Source organism: Miniopterus schreibersii, assembly GCF_964146895.1.
Source record: "Miniopterus schreibersii genome assembly, chromosome: 17".
Classification (NCBI taxonomy): domain Eukaryota; kingdom Metazoa; phylum Chordata; class Mammalia; order Chiroptera; family Miniopteridae; genus Miniopterus; species Miniopterus schreibersii.
Genome location: NC_138117.1, coordinates 6,210,892 through 6,230,214, shown reverse-complemented (window position 1 = coordinate 6,230,214; position 19,323 = coordinate 6,210,892). Strand labels below are relative to the sequence as shown.

General features: G+C 46.8%; 1 protein-coding gene across 1 annotated transcript in view; it reads right to left on the bottom strand.

Annotated features, from left to right (window-relative positions):
* Positions 1 to 3,760: 3,760 nt before the first annotated feature.
* SPAG1 (sperm associated antigen 1) overlaps positions 3,761 to 19,323 on the bottom strand; it is a 28,320-nt gene continuing 12,757 nt past the window's right edge. Inside the window, exons 11-19 of the mRNA XM_081116328.1 lie at positions 18,425 to 18,838; positions 18,079 to 18,178; positions 14,536 to 14,688; positions 10,314 to 10,480; positions 9,814 to 9,946; positions 8,179 to 8,305; positions 6,014 to 6,178; positions 4,558 to 4,926; positions 3,761 to 4,455 (exon numbers count right to left, since the gene is read on the bottom strand). Of these exons, the coding sequence (XP_080972454.1) occupies positions 4,324 to 4,455; positions 4,558 to 4,926; positions 6,014 to 6,178; positions 8,179 to 8,305; positions 9,814 to 9,946; positions 10,314 to 10,480; positions 14,536 to 14,688; positions 18,079 to 18,178; positions 18,425 to 18,838 (1,760 nt within the window). The 3' untranslated portion in view covers positions 3,761 to 4,323. The remainder of the gene's footprint in view (positions 4,456 to 4,557; positions 4,927 to 6,013; positions 6,179 to 8,178; positions 8,306 to 9,813; positions 9,947 to 10,313; positions 10,481 to 14,535; positions 14,689 to 18,078; positions 18,179 to 18,424; positions 18,839 to 19,323) is intronic.

The following is a 19,323-nucleotide window of genomic DNA, read 5'->3' as shown; positions in this document are numbered from 1 at the left end:
TTGCTGCTGCCTTATGTTTTCTGCATAGGTGTTTTTATAAGAGTGGAAATATTGCCCTGGCTGGTTTGGCACAGTGGTCAGAGCGTCAGCCTGCGGACAGATGGGGCCGCAGTCGGGGCCGGTGCGGGAGGCAGTCAGTGTGCTGCTCTCACATCGGTGTCTCTCTCCCTCCCTTCTCCTCTCTGAAAGGGAATGGAGAGAATATTCTCAGATGAGGATTTTAAAAAGACAGGAAAATATTTACTTGCGTGTGGCTGTTATTCATAAATACTGCAAACTGTTAATTTAACTGTTCTGGTCTCAGCCCAAAGGGAAGCATTTACTGAACTTCTCAGCAAATGATTGTTAGAAATCTTTCTTCATGTCTAATACCTGCCTTTCTTTCAGAAAGGAGTTGTTTAATTCTTCAAAATAATTTCACTTTTTAAAGTAAACTGGTTGGGCCCGGCTGGTATGGCACAGTGGTTGAGTGTTGACCCATGAACCAAGAGGTCTCGGGTCCATTCCGGGTCAGGGCACAGGCCCGGGTTGTGGGCTCGATCCCGCAGCAGGGGGCGCGCAGGAGGCAGCCGGTCAGTGACTCTCTCATCATCGATGTTTCTCTCCCCCTCTCCCTTCCTCTCTCTGAAATCAGTTTTAAAAATTAATTCAGTCACTCTGTCTTCTGGAGAATTAAGTCCATTTACACTTAGAGTAATTATGGCTATGTAAAGACTTCTTTGCCATCTTGATTGCTGCTTGTTTTATTTCCATTGTTTCCTGATTTCTGTTTTTCCCATTCCTTCTTCCTCCTGTTGGTTTCACCTGTGTAAATTGGTGATTTTCCACAGTGGTATGTGCTCTGTCTGCCCTTTAAAAAAAGTGTTTTGTGAATCTGCTCTAGATTTTTGCTTTGTGGTTACCATGAAGCTTACATTAAACATCTCGATAAAAGTCCATTTTATTCTGACACTTCCTCTTCATTTGCCAATAAAGGCTCCATTCACCCTTTTACTCCCGTCACAATTTACCTCTTCTATGTTGTGTATTTGTTATCAAATTACAGTAGCTATATACTCTTCATTTAAACTTTATACTGTAGTTCAGTGGCTAAGACACCATCCTATTACAGAATTACTTTTCTAAATTTGAGTAGTTTCTCACCTTTGCCAGTGTAAAGGTGTTTTCATGTCACTGATTAGCACCTTTTCATCTTGAACTTTCAGTATTTCTTGCAAGTCAGGTGATAAACTGCCTCAGCTTTTGTCTGGAACAGTCTTTGTCTCCTTCATATATCTGAAGGATAACTGTGCTGGAGAGTATTCTTGGCTGGCAGTTTTTATCTTTTATCACTTTGAATATGTAATTTCACCCTCCTGGCCTGTAGAGTTTTAGCTGAGAAATCTGCTGATGGGCTAATGGGGGTTCCTTTGTATGTTACGCACGCGCGTGCACACTTTTGCTAGTTCCATTATAATGTATCCTGGAAAAGGTGTTTTTGCATTCAGGAAAAAAGGGAAATCTATTAGCTTTGTGAATTTGGATGTCCAGGTCTTTCCCCAGCGCTGAGAAGTTTTCATCTATTGTTTCTTTAAATAAGCTGCCTGCCTTCTCCCTCTTCTCTGGATTCCTAATTATTCTAGTGTTTGTTCTTCTGAGTCCCACAGATCACGCAGACTCTCATTTCTCCTCCTCTAACTGTATTAGGTATTTCAAAATTCCTGTTCTCTAAGTCGTTTATTCTGTCTTCCGCCTGCTCTACTCTAATACCGATGCTCTATATTGTACTCTTAACCTCACTGACTTCTTCTGCTCCAGAATTTGCTTGGTTCTTTTACATGACTTCCCTTTAGTGCATGAACAAAAGGAACTCTTTACTTTTTTCCTTCCTAATATCTGAACTGTCTTGAACAGTCCCTCCTTAAAAGCAGGGTATACATTCCATGACTCCCAGTGGATGCCTGAAGCTGTGGATAATCAAACCCCATACATACCATGTTTTTTTTCCTTATATATACTACCTACAATAAATTGGGCACAGTAAGAGATATGAAATAAAACAATTACAACAATGAACTGTAATAAAGTTACATGAAGGGCTCTGGGACCATTATGAAGTAATAAGGGTTACTTGAACACAGGCACAGCAATGTTACTGGTCTGACAACCATACAGCATGGATGCGTGACCTGGGATGGTTCAGAGCCCCAGGCAGCAGGACGGAGGGATGGCACGAGGTTTCATCGTACTACTCAGAACTGTGAGCAACTGAAAACATATCAATTGGTTATTTCTGGAATTTTCCACTTAATATTTTGTAACTAAAAATGCAAACGGAAACTGGATGGGGGAATACTGTGTTCTGAACTCATCAGCTGGGTTAGTGTTCTGTGGCTTTGGGCTTGGTTGTTGAGTTACCACCTTTTGGGTGACATTTTCTTGACTCGTGCTCCTTGTGTCTTGGTGTTGCTGCTCTCATTTGAGGTGGCAGCGATGGTGCTGCTGCTGTATGAAGGTTCCCTCAGCTCTTGAATGGGAAGACTTGTTGCACTCTGATTGCGCCCTCTTGTGGCAGAATTCCTAATCTTTTATATCTTATAACTCACCAGGCTGGCTCCTAGAAACTCGTTTTCCAGAAAGGGGTGCTGTAGCCCGTTTGTGGTTTCTCTCTTGCCCACAGACCCTGGTCCCTTTTTCTGAGACCACTCTGATTACTAGACCTGCCTTTGCTACCGCACTCAGGAGCATGCACAGAGATCCTGCCCCAGTGTGGGAGGGGGTGTGGGTGGAGCACTCGGGGCTTTGGGGGTACCCAGGGCCCCAGTGGGGAAATTGAGTGGGATTTCCTGATGAAGTCCTGAAAAGGAACCGTGTTCCTCGAATGCGCTTTGGTACTCCGATCTGCATCCTTCACTCCCTCTTCCCTCCCCTTAGTCACGGAAGTGCCACCTCTGCTCCAGGCACTGCTGGAGAGAAAAGGGACCCACAGGCGTAGACGGGGTGGCTCCCTGTCTCCACCCCTGCGGGAGGGTGCCGGCAGTGAGGTGCTGGGTGCGTACAGTCAGTGAGAGGGTGTTTCCTTGCTGCGTCTGCTCTAAAGTTACCAGCACACTCCACCGTTGACTACAAAAATGTAGTGGCATTGAAAAGTAGAACACTATTTGCTCACCTGAAGACTAGAATTAAATAAATACTGTTACAGTAGATTTTCATGTGTGAACAGGGAAACAGTTTAAAAGGAAAAGGGCATGGTTTTAAAGATACCATGTACCCACAGTGGCATTTAAAATACTCTGTAATTATGAAAAATTAGATACAACAAAAGTAACATTCACTTTCATCTTTACTTCTGACGCGCACGGGGAAATGCTCCCGAAAAGAGCGCCGACTACAGACGAGGAGCAGCGGCGGGGCGGCGGGCGGGATACTGGCAGGTGTTCTGTTTCGAGAAACGGCCTTGCTCTGCCTGCCAGCAGAAGAGCCTCCAGGAGAGGAGTTCCTCGCCTTCCCGTTTACTTTAAGGGGGTAAATACGGTCATGCTTAACAGGGATAAAAGGGGGGAAGGCATTTAGAAGCTGGGGAAACATGGGGGTGACAATTCCAACAGAAGTGAAGGCTTAGTTTGCTTCTATATATTTGTTGTTTTGTTACGGCTTATACAAGCAATTTATGAGGGAAGGGAGCTTTTTAAAGTCTAGTATAAAGTGGTAGAAATTTTTGGCAATTTTCTTAATTATTAGGCAGAGCTTCCATATCAGAAAAAAACGTTGCTCTTATAGCTCTAAATTGATAATCACAATTTATTTAATAATCATTTCATATTACGGATTTAAGTATTGCATTTATCTTAGCACACTGTAATATGCAAGTAGTATAAAATGGGACCTAAAATATTTATGTGTGTTAGCAGGAAATAAAGGTGATGTACTAATCACTGGTAATGATTTTCACTTTTAAAAATGCATTTTAAAGAAATGCATTTCTGTCAAACTTAAGGAGTCTGTGGACTCCACAGCCCAAGGAAATATAATTTAACTCAAGTTTTTAACAAGTTATTAAAAGAAAATGTATGATATAAATTAAAATGCATCTGAGTAAGTTCCAAGTATACTTACTATTAAATATAAAGATGTTAGCTCTGGTACATAAGAAAATATTTACAACTAATAAAAAGCAGATTGTAGAATATACATGTTCTACGTATAAAAATAAGTAAAATATTTTATAATCCAGACCCAGGGATCTCTCGTAAGCAAGGTCTTCTCCATGCAACTGTATGACCCCACCACCTCAGTGGTACCGGACGCGTGCATGCGAGGGAGGAATCTAACCGTCGTCTTGATCTAAAGCTCATACTGCCTCTTCAGGGCCTGCACGTCTTCTAAAGTAAAATGTTTGTTTGGTGTGTCTGAGAGGTCATCAAAAAGCTGTTCAATTTGCTCCTTTTGGCCCTTGCTAATTAGTGTCAACATCATCTGAAAAAAGGAGAAACGTTTTATTAGCATAAAAAGGTTAACATGTTGAAGCTGCAGAAAGCCTGGGGAAAGTCTCTTCCAGTAAGAGGCTTGGCCGCTCACCTTAAACCGCTCGGCTCTGCTCAGATGTAAGAGATGCTGATAGACCAGGGAGGGGTCCTGGCGCAGGGGCTCCGTCCCCAGGGCCTGCAGGAGGAGGACGAACAGGTCGCCCTCGAGTTTGTTGCTCAGCAGCGCCGGCAGGGCCCGCGGCTCGGTGCCCGCCAGCAGGCGCGCGCAGGCTGCTGCGTCCTTCCTGGCGCTGATCGCGCTCACCGCCTGCCCGAACTCGTAGGCGTTGCTGGGCTTGGGGGTCGGGAGTTGCTCGGGGTCTTCTGGGGGCCCACGGCGCGTGTCCCCCTGCTCAGAAGCAGGGCAGCCAGTGCAGATGTCCTCGGGGGTCCTGGCGGGCTCTTCGTGGCCGTCGTTCACCTTTGCGAGGAAAAGAAATGACCCGTGACACAGGGCCGCTGCACACGTCCCAAGTTACGGTCATTAGAATGGGAAGGAAGGAAAAACCAGCTGTGCTTTAGTCAGCTTCTCCGTGAAAAATGTGTCATTTGTAATAAATGATAAAATCTGCTTTTTTAGGAAGACAAGCTTTAAAGTATTAGTATTCATAAAAGTATTTTTTGAAGTTTAAAATACTTTTAACGTTGAAAATCAAAATTTTTATAATTTTCTTTTAAAAAAAATAGCTGACTGATTTTTAGAGGGAGAAGGAGAGAGAGAAACATCGATCCGCTGCCTCCTGCTCGCCCCTGACCGGGGATCGAACCCACAACCCGGCACGTGCCCTGACAGGGGATCGAACCGGTGACCTCCTGGTGCACAGGACGACACCCAACCTACTGGGCTACACCAGCCAGGGCTCTTTTCATAATTTTCCATGAAGGACCTATAACAACTTTGTTTCTTTTCATAACTTCTACATTTACCTATTTCTTTACATTTAACAGAGAAGTAAACTTGTATTTTTCAATTATCTTAAAACCGTTTTCTCCCTCCTGGGAGGGAAAACCCCTCTGGGCTCCGCCCTCTCCCTGGGAGCGCGCTGTGACCAGCGAGTGCCCGGGATCTGGCATCCACACGATCCACTCCACTGAAGACAGCCGGAGTCTCAGAGGCGGCCAGTCGATTCCGAGAGCTAACAGGGTCCGAGTCAACCCAGGAAATCCTGGGGGGTGGCTTGTGGGGCCACTGGAACAAAATCGGTCCCGACAGGACTACCCTGAGGCAAAGCTCAGTGGCCAGAGGCCCCAGAGAATCTGGGGAGGAAGCAAAACACGTCACAGGCCAGGGGGGTGCAGAGTGGAAGCCCCTAAAGCAGACTCCCAGGGCCATCCGGGCAGTAGGCGGGCTAATTACCACAGCACGGGAAAAGTCTGTCTACAGCTGGCTAAAATCTCTTCTTCGAGCATCAGAAAAAGTTAAAAACATTTTTTGTAGAACTCATAGGAATATGACCTTAGAATCCGATCCCCAGAAAGTACTTTCAAAGACAGTCAGATACAAATACCTCCTGAATCTCAATTCTCCTCCTCTCCTTTTCTCTGCTGACTGACGCTGCTCCCTCCTTCACGTTAAGGATTCTGGTTACCTCTTCCAGTTCCACCTTTGCCTCAACGATACTTGAGTCTAGTAGGAGAACTTCGTTGAGATCACTTAAACTCTTCTGATAATCCTGAAAGTAGAAAGGCAGAGAAAATAACTGTCATAGGTAACAGGACAAGGTCGCAGGTTGGCCCCGGGGGAGTGACAGCCATGAGCCAAGCAGGGCACAGTGAGCAGTGGGCTCCCGGCAGCACCACGGCTAGAAAGCTGGGCCTTTGGGGGAAAACCTGGACTAAATTATTATAACCCAGAACACAGCCAGCATCCTCTATAAAAGGCAGGAGTGAGAAGAAGACTCGAGTTAAATTCTGTCCCCATGACCTTCACAGTCCCCAACACATGGTGGGCATTTGTCATCTGCTAAGTAAGTGAAAGAGCGAACATCATCCTATTGGCACCTACTAGCAGAGGAACTTGAACAAGATCCTAAACCTTTCTGAGCTTCAGTCGTAATTATGTTTAAAATAAGAGCAACAGAATGGCATCTGGCAGCAGAGACACACACCACAGTCTGTGTGGCTCTACTGCGATCCGAGTGGATCTCGGGTCTGGAATAGCCCAATGACTCAGTGCTCAAAGACTGTTTGATATTCTCTGCAAAAACATAACCACCCTTTCCCAATAAAACCTAGGTTTTACAGAAAGTACTTTCAGATGTTTCCCTGTCAGTGATGTATACATGAAACTACTATTGTATGTCAATTTAAAAAAACCTTTGCTGAGGAGGAAAAAAAATCCAAGACCTACACACTTACAATGTGTGAATTTCATTGTATTAGACCTTAATCAAATTGACTTTTAAAAAATACCATTTCAGAAAATGTCATTTTGTTCTGTATGTTTTGACTTTCCCTTGCGATGCTATTTCATACAAACGTGAATATTCGTTCACATTTTCCATGCAGAAGAATCAGCATAAACAAAAGCCGTCCTGGCCAGGGAGGTCAGGTGGTTAGAGCGTCATCCCAATACACCAAGATTGCAAGGTCAGTCCCCGGTCAGGACACGCAGGAAGCAACCAATGAATGCATAAATGAATGGAAAAAAGTCAGTGTTTTTCTCTCTCTCAACAAATTAAAAAAAATTAGGCCCTGGCTGCTGTGGCTCAGTGGCTGAGCACTGTTCCATGCAGAGAGGTCACCGGTTCAAATCCCAGTCAGGGCACATGCCAGGGTTGCCGGCTAGATCCCCAGGAGCGGGCCTGTAGGAGGCAGCCGATCAATGTTTCTCTATCGCTGATGTTTCTCTCCCTCTCCCTACCTCTCTCTAAAAAATCAATAAAAACATATGGCTCTGGCTGGTGTGGCTCAGTGGTGAGAGTGTCGGCCCAGGCAGCCACCCGAGGGTCTCAGGTTTGATTCCCGGTCAAGGGCATGTACCTGGGTTGTAGGTTCGCTCCCCACCCCAGTCGGGGCGCATTTGGGGGGCAACCAATCCATGTGTTTCTCTCCCATCAATTTTTCCCTCCCTCCCTCTCACTCTCCAAAAAGCAATGGAAAAAAGGTAGGGATTAACAACAACAACAAAAAAATTAAAAAACCGCCAAAACCCCAAACACAATTATACAATACTTTCTTTGAAAGTGTGGTTTTTCTTAGAGAAGAATGCCATTCTATAGTCTCATACTGACCACCAGCCAGCTGAAGACCCGAATCACCACGAGCTTCCCAGGTTCTGATGTCTCTACCATCTTCCATTCTGGTACCTTCCACCCCCCACACAACCCCAAACCTCTGCTGGAGAAACCCAATGGCACTGCTGGCGGCCTTGAGTAAGTCAGTAAAAAACATTCCTGTCCCTTAAAGTCGACTTTTTGTAACTAACAACGCTCCTTGGAAAATCAGGAAATAAATCACAGTGTTTGAGCTGGAAGAGCCTGATAAATTATCTAGCTCCACATTATAATTAGGGGAAAGCCGAGGCCTTGTCCGAGGTTTCAGGGCCGGCGAGCCCAGAACTAGGATTAAATCCCAGGATAATCTCGCTCCCGTTCCTGGATCCCGAGGCGATGTTCATGAAGACCGCCCGACCTGCCGAGCGCTAACCGCACACGAACGCGCCGTGTCCCACCTGGAGCCCCTTGTGAGCGAGAGCCCGCCTGTAGCGCGCCTTCACGTTCCCGGTGTCCAGCCGCAGCGCCCGGTCACAGTCCTGCTTTGCCTCTTCAAACTGGCACAGCTTCAGGTGACAGAGGGCTCTGGCGGGACAAAACGGAACTCGGTATCATGAAAGGGAAGGACAACATACCGACAAGCAGCTAAGAAAAATCAGAAAATGGCTCATTAAGCAGGTTTCTAACCCACAGCTGTTTCTCAAAGGAGGCCTAACGCTTAAGTCCGGTTATGGCATTTTCTTGCAATACACGTAATTACGGCACTGAGGACACAACTGCAAACAAAATACAGCCCCGGCCCTCGAGGAAATGACAGACAATTGAAACAAGCAAACACAATAAAATCTGTACAGGATGCTCGGGACACAGCTGAGAACTTCATCGGATGTGGTGGGGCTGAGAGGAGGGGAAGAGCAGTCAGAAAAGACTTCCTGGAAGAAGTGACACTTCGGTTGCAGCCCAGAGTATGAAGTGAGAATTATCCAAAGCAAAGGCACTGGGGCGAGAGTTAAGAGGTAGGGAGGGGGGAGTGGAGGCGAAGGGCACAGTATCCATCATTTGCCTCCCATACGGAAACCGACCAGGGATGGAACCCGCAATCCGGGCATGTGCCCTGACCAGGACCTGAGCCGCTGAGCCTTCGGTGCGTGGGGCCATGCTCAACCAACGGAGCCACACTGGCCAGGGCAGTGTGTGCAGTTCTACAGTGACGGAGAACATGATGTTCCCGACGGAGTAAGAGAAGTGCCACACGGCGTAGGGCAGATCACCAGGGGCCTTGCCAATCGTGGCAAGGAAGCTGGGCTGTATCCTGAACTTAATGGGTTTCTAAATAGGGGCCCACGTGTTCACCACGCTTAGCAATTTCCCTCTAGCTGCAGCCTGGAGAGGGAGGGAGGAGGGAACGAGACCGCAGGCCACCGCCAAGGGTGACACAGACAACAGGAAGGGACGCTGGTCATCCAGAGCAGGGAGGCATCAGCAGGGTGCAGAGGGAGGGGAGTGCCCAGGGCTGAAACTCGGGTGGCTTTAGAGGCCGTAACTGGGAGGCGGTCAGAGAACCTGCAGAGACTGAGACCCTGTTCTTCAGGAACTACACCTTATTGTTTCTTGTCACCCCAGATCTACCTACTCCCTAAAATTCCCCAAATCACCGTATTCCAGGTAACTATCTTTTACCATAATGTGGTGAAGATGGCCCCTGAGCAGCATTCTAGAACAATCGGCCCACCGGTACTGAGCACGAAAAGATGCTGATCCCTTCCCTTAGCGTTTCAAGAGAAAAGGGGCACTTCAGACACGAATTTGAAAGGCAGGTTCCGACGCTTACCACGGAGGACGACACTCAGGCCTCCAGCTGCAGCAGGACCAGAGGTCAGATGGGGTCAGAGCAGCACCAGTCAGGGCCCGGAGGGCAGCCACGCCAGGCCTCGCGGCCCGCCACACCCCATGCCTTCAATCTCTCCAGCACTCCTGAGGCCCCCCACCTCTTAGACAATTTTCTATATAAATCATCAGAACCATGGAAAAAACTCTGACAATTAATTTGTCTGTAGTTTTAAATCAGAAACACACAGTCACAAAAAACTTGCCTGTTTGTATAAATGGCACACTCCTTGCTGTTAATCTTCAGGCACTCGCTGTACTTACTAAGAGCACCTCTATAGTTTTTGTCCTTAACACACTGATTTCCTTCTTCCTTAAGGGTTGTAAACCTTTTTTCATCTACAGAACCCAAAGAATAAAAAAAAAGAGAAAGTTTTTATGTAAGCACCTCTGCAAAGTTCTAAGTACATCTGTAAGTAAATCTAATGCAGATTAACTTGACCCCATACGTGCAGAGCTAGTCGAAAAGGAACAAAACTTTGTATACGAATTAAAAAGATAAATTGGCTATACATAAAAGCGACTATACAATTATGACACTTTTCAAATTAAAAAACACGTAAAATACAAGTAATTCTGTAGTTAGAGCAAACAGGGCCTCAATCCCATGTTGGGCGCCTAAGTTCATGCTCTTATCTACTGCTTTACTGCGAAAATGTGCACAGCTCAAAACCACCCCTGGAAGAAGTGAGTCGGGCTGCCCCACCTGCGCTGCCAGGTTGGTGATGGCTGCAGGAATCTCCCACTTGGTCTGAGGGCACCTCTGCTGTAGGCCGCCAAGCTCGCAACTGTGCAGAAGCGGGCACAGTCGGTATGGGTGCCAGCTTCTCCCGCCAGCGTGGTCCATCCAGATCCATTAGAATTCTTGTTATTCTAAAAAGAACAGGAGTTTTCTCCGTTGATCATGCAATTCGCATTTTACATTACCAAAGGTCATATCAAGAGTTAAGATTTACAAATGCTATGCATTTGTGTACTTTCCTGTAGAAAACACGTAATCTGGAGATTTTTGCTGCCCACGTAAACTGTTTTCAAAAGGACTTTTAAAAAGTTGCCAAAAATTAAGTAACTTTAGATCTTTTTTATCAAAAGAAAAAAAAAATTAAGACATTTCTAATAAGTTTAAATTTTTAAAAATGTACATGCAATAAAATTCTAATTTTTGAAAAGGTGAAATATAAAAATAAAATTGAGGCCTAGAAGAAATGTCCCACATAACATTTAATAGAACTACTAAATTGATAATGTATTATTCCTGATAATACTCAAAAGCACTTGGGTAGCTCAGTTAGTTAGAGCACCATCCTGATACACCAAGGTTGTGGGTTTGATCCCAGTTAGGGCACATACAAGAACCAACCAGTGACGCATAAATAAGTGGAGCAGCAAACCGATATTTCTCTCTCTCAAATTAATACATAAAAAATTAAGAAGAAAAAAGACTGGCTAAAACTAGCTGTCATGTGAAATACTGCTTTTTCTTAAAATATTTACATGTAGTTAAGATACTCTTACTTTGTATTTTTTTTCCCATCTCTAAAATTATCCACTTATTTTGTTTTCATGTGCATAAAGAAAAAAGAATAGGGTACTGGAGTCTACTATAAGGGCCCTTGTATTAATGACATTTACTAACAGCCATCATAAAATTCAGATTAATTTCCCCGATTATCACTTTATCATCATTTTAAACATGCAAAGTATTATACTTTTATTTAAAAACAAAGTAGAATTATGTCTTTGGAATAACCAGGTTCTAAAAAGGTGCTCTTCAAGACTGAGGGTTGACTGCTAACTGGTAGAATGTATTCAGTAAGTTAACTCAGTAGTACTTTTTGTGTGAAAAATTTTTATATTTATATAGACAAATATAATAAACATAATTTCCCTATAGTTTCTTTAACTGAAGTTTCAATAGTGATCTTTGGTTATGATAACCAAATATCATATATTTTAGTGTAAAAAAATAAATTTGAAAAATAATGTATAACCACCCACAACTGCAAAAGAAAAAGCAGCTTTAGAAAAAAAGAATCTTCAAGCAAAACTTCTATTACCAGCAGGGAGGAAGGAAGAAGCAGCTGAAAAGAGATGATGTGTTGCCAGGGAGTAAATAAGTATATGCAGGGAAATTTAACAACAAGATTCCTGGGGAGGAAGAGAGGGATATGATTAATGGAAGACATAAACAAAATCAGCACAAATGTTTAAATTTAAAAAATTACTGTTGCTTAGATGGAAAAGCAAGCACAAATGTGGGATTCATGAAAAAGAATAATAAAAATTTTAAACTGGATATTTTACAGAAAAATATATGCAATAGCAGACAAAGCCTCCTCATCTTATAGAACGATATACCAGCAGTAACCATTCAATTTAAAAAACAGATGAGTCTTCAAAGTCAACATGTATAAAAGAACCTTCTTGAGCACATATAAAAAGTATAATGCAATCCTCAAAAAATTAAACAGAATTACCATATCACCCAGCAATTCCACTCGTAGGTATACATCAACAGGAACTGAAAACAAGTATGCAAACACAAACGTGTACTTGAATGCTCATGCAGCACTATTCACAATAGCCAAAAGGCGGAAACAACCCAAATGTCCACTGATGGATGAACAAAATGTGATAGATCCATAAAATGGAATATTATTCAGCCATAAAGGAAGTACAGATATATGCTACATCATGGATGAACCTTAAAAACATGTACTAAGTGAAAGAAGCCAAACACAAAAGGTTCATATCCTAGATTCCATTTAATTGAACTATCCATAGAGCCAGGAGGCAAATTCGTGGCTCTCAGAGGATGGGGGAAGGGAGAACAAGGAATGACTCCTTAATGGGGAGCTTCCTTTCGGAGTGATGAACTAGGCAGAGACAGCACAGCACTGTGAAGATACTGTAAAGGCCACTAAATTGCATACTTTATAACAGTTAATTTTATGTTATGTGAATTATACTTCAATTTTTTAAAGAAGTATAAATCAACCCTAGCTGGTTTGGCTCAGTGGTTAGACTGTCAGCTGGTGGACTGAAGGGTTCGATTCCGGTCAAGAGCACATACCTCGGTTGCAGGCTCGATCCCTGGCCCAGTCAGGGCATGTGCAGGAGGCAACTAATCGATGTGTCTCTCTCACATCAATGTCAATGTCTCTCTCTCTCCGCCCCCTCCCTTCCACTCTCTCTGAAAAGCAATGGAAAAAATATCCTCGGGTGAGGATTGAAAAAAGGAGAAAAAGAAAAAGAATAGAGGAACATAGGCATAAAGAATAAAAACGGCAATAAATAAGTACCTATGAATAACCTTAAATGTAAGTGGATCAAACTCTCCAATCAAAAAACACAGGGAAGCTGACTGGATAAGAGAGCATGACGTATATATATATATGCTGCCTACAAGAGACCCACAGAGGACGAGAGGGAAGGGATGGGAAAGGTTTTCCATGAGCATGGAAACTGAAGAACAGCGGGGTGGCAATACTTACATCTGACAAAACAGACTTCAAAACAAAGGCCATAACAAGAGACAATAAAGGTCATGACGTAATAACAAAGGGATCGATCCAACAAGAGGATATAACCCTGGTAAACATGTGTGCACCCAATATAGGAGCACCTAAATATATAAAAAAACAAAACTCTTGGAGGACTTTAAGGGAGAGATCGCCAGCAATGCAGTCATAGTAGGGGACTTTAACACCCCACTGACATCACTGGATAGATCTTTCAGACAAAAAAAAATCAACAAGGAAACGGAGACCTTAAATGACACACTAGATCAGATGGCTTTAACTGACATTTAAATATCATTTCATCCCAAAGTGGTAGGATGCACATTCTTCACAAGTGCACATAGGACTTGAGAAGACAGACCACATGTTAGGACACAAAATAAGTCTCTACAAGTTCAAGAAGAGTGAAATCATATCAAGCGTCAAGATGGCAAAAAACTAGAAACCAGCTACAACAAAAACACTCAAAACCATTCAAACACATGGAGGTTAAATTGCATGCTATTATAGAATGAATGGGTTACCAATGAAGTCAAGGAAGAAATACAACTTCCTATAAACAAATGAAAATGGACACACAACCACCCAAAATCTATGGGACACAGTGGAAGCAGTCATCAGAGAGAACTTCATAGCATTACAGGCCTACCTCAAGAAACAAGAAAAATTTTAAACAAATGATCTAACCCTACAACTAAAAGAACTAGAAAGAGAACAAGAGAAGTCCTCAGATGAGGATTTAAAAAAAAAAAAAAAAAGCTGTGGGACATTTACACCGTGGAATACTACGCAGCTGTAAAGAAGGATCTCTTACCCTTTGCGACAGCATGGAGGGACCTGGAGAGTATTAGGCTAATTGAAATAAGCCAGGCAGGGAAAGGCAAATATTACATGATCTCACTCAAAATAAACTGACAAACAAAATACGTCCAGACACACAGAAGCATGGAACAGACTGACAGATCTCAGAGGGGGTGACAGGAAGAGATTGACCAAAGAATTTATATGAATATATGCATAACCCTCAGACACAGATAGTAGTGTGGTGACGGGCCTGGGGTGGGGCAGGGGCTGGGTGGAGGGCGGGAAAGGGGGGGAAATGGGGGACATCCGTAATATAGTACTGTTAACAATTTTTAAAAGAACTTTAAAAAAAGAATAGAATATTCACTGAACAGTAATAAATGGACCAGGAAACAAATGTAAAGGTATTAGAGGACAACTCAGAATGTATTGCGGGATAGTTAGAAATTAAGTTAGAAAGAGAGAATCATTTGGTTTGGATGGAGTGAAAGTAAATGAAAACACACGTACACTTTGACTCCGTTCTCGAAGAAGGGAAAGAAAAAATCTAATTCCAGTATAAAACATCCAGGCCCCAGAGGCGGCTGCCGCAGATCAGGTTACCTGTTAATGCTGTCATTTGCTATCTGGATTCCGCAGTCTATTTGCAACACCGTTTTATAATCCACATAAGCTTTCTGGTACTGCTCTAAAGTTTCATAGGCCATAGCTCGTCGAAGAAGGGGTTTCACTGAGAATGGATGCAGTTCCAGAGCCCTAAGGAAGACAAAAGCATTACATGTCATTTGTTTTGAAAATTACTCTTTAACTTATACTAACTGAATGTACACTGTAGTACTGGACTCAAATACATACCTACCTGGTATTTCATCTTGAGGACCTGGCAACATACCAGAAAGGCAAACCCTGAGTAGCAGAGCAATCAAATCTGTGGTTACTTCCTTTCTTTTAAACCAGTACCAAAGCCCTTCGGCATTTATTTATCTTTCCCCCACTGACACTGAGCTCCCCCTGGCAGCAGGCAGTGTGCCTCACCCCACCCCCATGTCCTCTCGCCCCTCACCCCACTATACCCTCACCCCCATCCTCCCACCCTTACCCCAAAAAACCCTCCCCCCACCGCCCTAATAGAGTCCATCATGGCACCAGGCACAGAGTAGGCTTTCAAGAGATTCTTGTTTTTGAGGGATTAAAAGAGAAATTTTTCTTTGCACCTACGTATTTAATAAGGCATCTTAGCACACAACCACAAAAACATGCATTATTGTTTGAAAATCAGCTCTTTAAAACAGTTCATTATGATTCACCTGCTTCCAAAGGGCTTTAAAAATAGACCAGAGGCAATCAAGGGAGCATGCAATGATTTGAGTCATGAATTTTCATCTTGCACTTGTCTATGAAGTATTTCCAATATCACTAGAGATGTATTTCAAGGTTATGTTCCTTGGTTCAGTTTGAAGTAGCTGTTTAAAGCTACTTCTCTACTTAACGTACTTCATTATGTTCTGAAATAAAGCTACAAGCAAGATTGCATTTATGAATGAAAACTACTGTACTTAGTTTTAATAAAATTAACGGAAACTGAGAAGTACTCCGTGCAGAGATCCTATGAAAAGCCTACTTTCTATACAGTGACTGCATTATTGAGGATGCCCCAGGCTGTCCACACTGGGGCTTGCACGACTGCTCTTCTGGTTAACTCTTAGGCGAGGAGCAATTTATATGTCAGATAGTAAGCTTGCTTCGGGGAGGCATGAGCCAGGGCTGCTTTACTTTTTCCCCAGTGGTCTTAGAGATCTGCTGTCTATTCCTGTCTACAGCGAGCTGGCAAGGGGGCAGCTCTGGGCGAACGCCTGCTGCACGCTAATCACTGCGCTTTCTCACCTGCTCTCACAAGGCCGCAAGGCAAACGTCAGTATGTTCACTTTGCAGGTGAGGAAATGAAGAGACACGTGGAGCCATCTGCCCACGCCAGTTCTTTTGAATTTAAGCTTCAGGGAGGCAAGGGCATTCCCAGTCCTAGAGCAACACCAGGGCCACAAGCCGCGCTCTTCGGAGCCTACACTCTTTCTACCACGAGCACATACAAAAACACTACAAATAAAAGAACTCAAAGTCATCTACCACGCGGACTCCTTCACAATCCTCCACAGTGTGGACCCTCGACTGAACGTGTGGGTGTGCTCCTCGACTCTGGACCACAGTTGTTCGAGAACAATAACCAATTTAGCTCTGCTTAGGTGTTAAGATTTGGGGTGGGAGGGGGAATTTTTATGATCCCCTTTGTGTTGTACTGGGTTTTACTTTTTTTTTTTTTCTGCAATAGGTATGTTACTTTTGTAACCTGTAAAAGTTATTTAGAAGTAAAATTAAAATCAAGTAAAAACACTTAAACACTAGAAAACAGACCTCGGGGCACCAGGATCTAGCACCTGTACCACTGCCTTAAATCTAGCCTAGTCCAATGCTTAGGGGATGTTGGCGACATGAACAGCCCCATGACTACCCCCATTTCACTAGACGTCCAAAACCCAAGGCACCATTTATCCACTCACGATAAACCTCAGGCCGGCTTGGAATCTAAAGTTGAGTAAGATGAGGTTACCTTTTAGCACTCCCCAGCCTAGTAAATTCAAAGTTTTTTCTCTTTAACCACAATCCTGAAAATAATTATAAGCTTATAAATGGAAACTCCACAAAGGAGAAAAAAAAAGCATCCATTCATAAAAATAAACACAGAGAACTTTTAAACCAGAGCTTATACAAAAGCTCAACCGTTCAAGTTCACACCGTTAAGACCCTAGAGAGTCATCTAACTTCAAGCCTGTCGGAGATCAGCAAAGATGAACAAAAGCAGAGAATTACTAGACATCGCTCATTTGTACTGAGTCTGTCACAATATCCTCAATGGAAAGCCACTGAAGGATTTTTGGTGTGGTTCAGGTAACCCCAAAGTTTCCCTGGAGGATGGGAAAAGTGAAGGTTTGTTGTTGTTTTTTTAAACTGATAAACAATTATGAGAATAAAAAGTAATTTCTGGAATAAGGGTTTTCAACCCCTGCTTAGGCATCACAATCCTGTTCCGTTTCACCTGGAAGCCTAGACCAGAATCGGGGAGATGCCCAGGAGAGAGGGGCGCGGAGCCCGGAGCTGCTCTCTCGGACACGCCCCCGGGAGACCGCTCCCTCCGAGGGCGGGCGCGCGCGTGGGCCCCAGGAGTTCAGACACCTAGAAGCCAATACTTTTCCCCCCAAAATGCATAAAACGGTACTTTTATAAGTAAGTCTATGAAAGTTATTTCACAGATTTCCCCCTGCCCTTTACTTAAATGTTGCCCCCGTGTTTTCATTTTCCCACGTTTGGCTCCTGCTACCGCTGGTCTTGGACTAAGGGCTCACGGGACACAAAACCCTCCAAGGAGCACAGATAATTAACTGGGGGAAAAACAACAACAAACAGGCTTCCTTTAAAATGGATGCATTTCTCGAGTGGAAATAGTCGCCTTTGGGCCCCTGTGACTCCTACATCACACAAATTTAAGCACCTCCGTCTCTCAACGCGTTCGCAGCAGCAGCAAATCACCGGCCCCCCCCCCCCCCCCCGGCGTCGGAGCGAGTTTGAGAACCGAAGCCCTGGAGGAAACCACCCCGAGCCCCTCGGGCGGGCACCCGCGTGCCAGGCACCGGAGAGCGCGTCCCAGTCGGGGGTCCCCACGGAGGTCAGTCTGACCAACAGAGCAGGGCTCCCGGGCCGCGGAGACGAGCTCGCCCGAGGGCGCGGGGTGCCGCGGGGCGGGGGCGCGTGCGGGGCGCGCGGGAAGGGGCGCGTGCGGGGCGCGCGGGGGGGGGGCGCGTGCGGGGCGCGCGGTGGCTCCGGCGCGTGCGCTCAGGCGCGGCGGGCAACCGGCCGCTTCCGCAGCGCGCCGGCAGCACAGCTAAGATGGCAGCAGTGAAAAAGGGGAAAAAAAATTATTGCACAACCGTCTATAACTATCTTCCTACGCGCGACGGAGAATGTATGTGTGCGCATTAGCCAACTGACATGCCTTAAACCCGAGTCACACGGGAAGCACGGGCGGCGACGACTGCGCCCGCCGCCCGCCGCCCGCCAACGACAAGCATCCGGACAAACCGGAGCGCGGATTACCTGTCACAGTCCCGGACGCAGCCGCCGCAGTTTCCTTCCTTCAGGTGACACGCGGCCCTGTTTGAGTACAGGACGCTGAGGTCACCTGCGCCTCCGCCTCCTGCAACCAAGGTAGTTGGATACAGTCAAAATCCGGGAGCGAGACCAAGGTCCGCAGAAGGACAAGCCGGCGGGGCGCGGGGCGGGGCGGGGGCGGGGGCGGGGGCCGCGCGGGGCCGGGGGAGCCCCGCCCGCCCGCCCGCAGCCGAAGCGTCCCCCGCACAGACCGCGCCGGGGGTCGGCCGCGGGGGAGGAACGGCCGGCGCCCGAGGTCCGGGAGGGGCCCTCAGGCCGGGCGCGGCGCTACCTGCCGCCTCCAGCTGCGCGATCGCCGCCGAGTACTTGAGCGCCGCCTCGGCGAACTGCCCGGCGCGGAACAGCTCGTTGCCCTGGCTCTTGAGGCCCGGGGCGCCGGCGGGGGCGGCGGGCGGCGCGCAGGGCCCCGGGGACGCGGCGGCCGCGCCGGGGTCCCGGGCGCCCGTCCCGCCGCGCGGGTGCCCGTTGGCGCGGCCGTCCGGGGCGGGGCCCGGGGCCCGCAGGCGGCCCCGCTTGTCCGCCGCGGCCCCCGGGGTGCGCCCCCGCCGCGGCGCGCCCCTCTCCGGCCGCCCGGCCGCGTCGCCTTTGCCCGCCGTCTTCCTCTGGATGTTGCCCATGGCGCGCGGCTGCGCGGCCTCTGTGGGGAGAGGAGGCGAGAGGCGAGCGTTTGCATCATCGGGAGAAACTACCGCGGGCCGCGGGGGCAGGGGCGGGTCGCGGGGAGCCCGGCGGGCGCCGCCCCGCGGGCGGAGTCGGGCGGCTCGGGCCCCTCCCGGCCGCGCCGCCTGGGGGTTCCCGCGGCCCGGCGCCCGCATCCCCCGGCCCCCCGGGCGCGGGGCGGAAACCAGCCCGCATTTAACTCTTTAGACGCCCGAGGGCTCGCGGCTCGGACACCCGCGTTTCGGAGTCGCCGGGCCCTCGGCCCGCAGGCGGAGGGAGAGGGACTGAGCGCCCCCGACGGACGCGCGCCGCGCGCCCCCCTCGCGTCCGGGGGTGCGGGGAACGCGCGGGGCTGCGGGAGGCTGAGCGCGGGCACCGCAGCCACGCCGGGGCACCTCCCGACCTTAGAGGGCTGGGGCGGGAAGACCCGCGGACGGGAGACGAAGTCCAAGGGGCTTTTCAGTCTCTTGAAAGTGAATTTACAAAGAAGTCCCATTGAAAAAGCGCCGA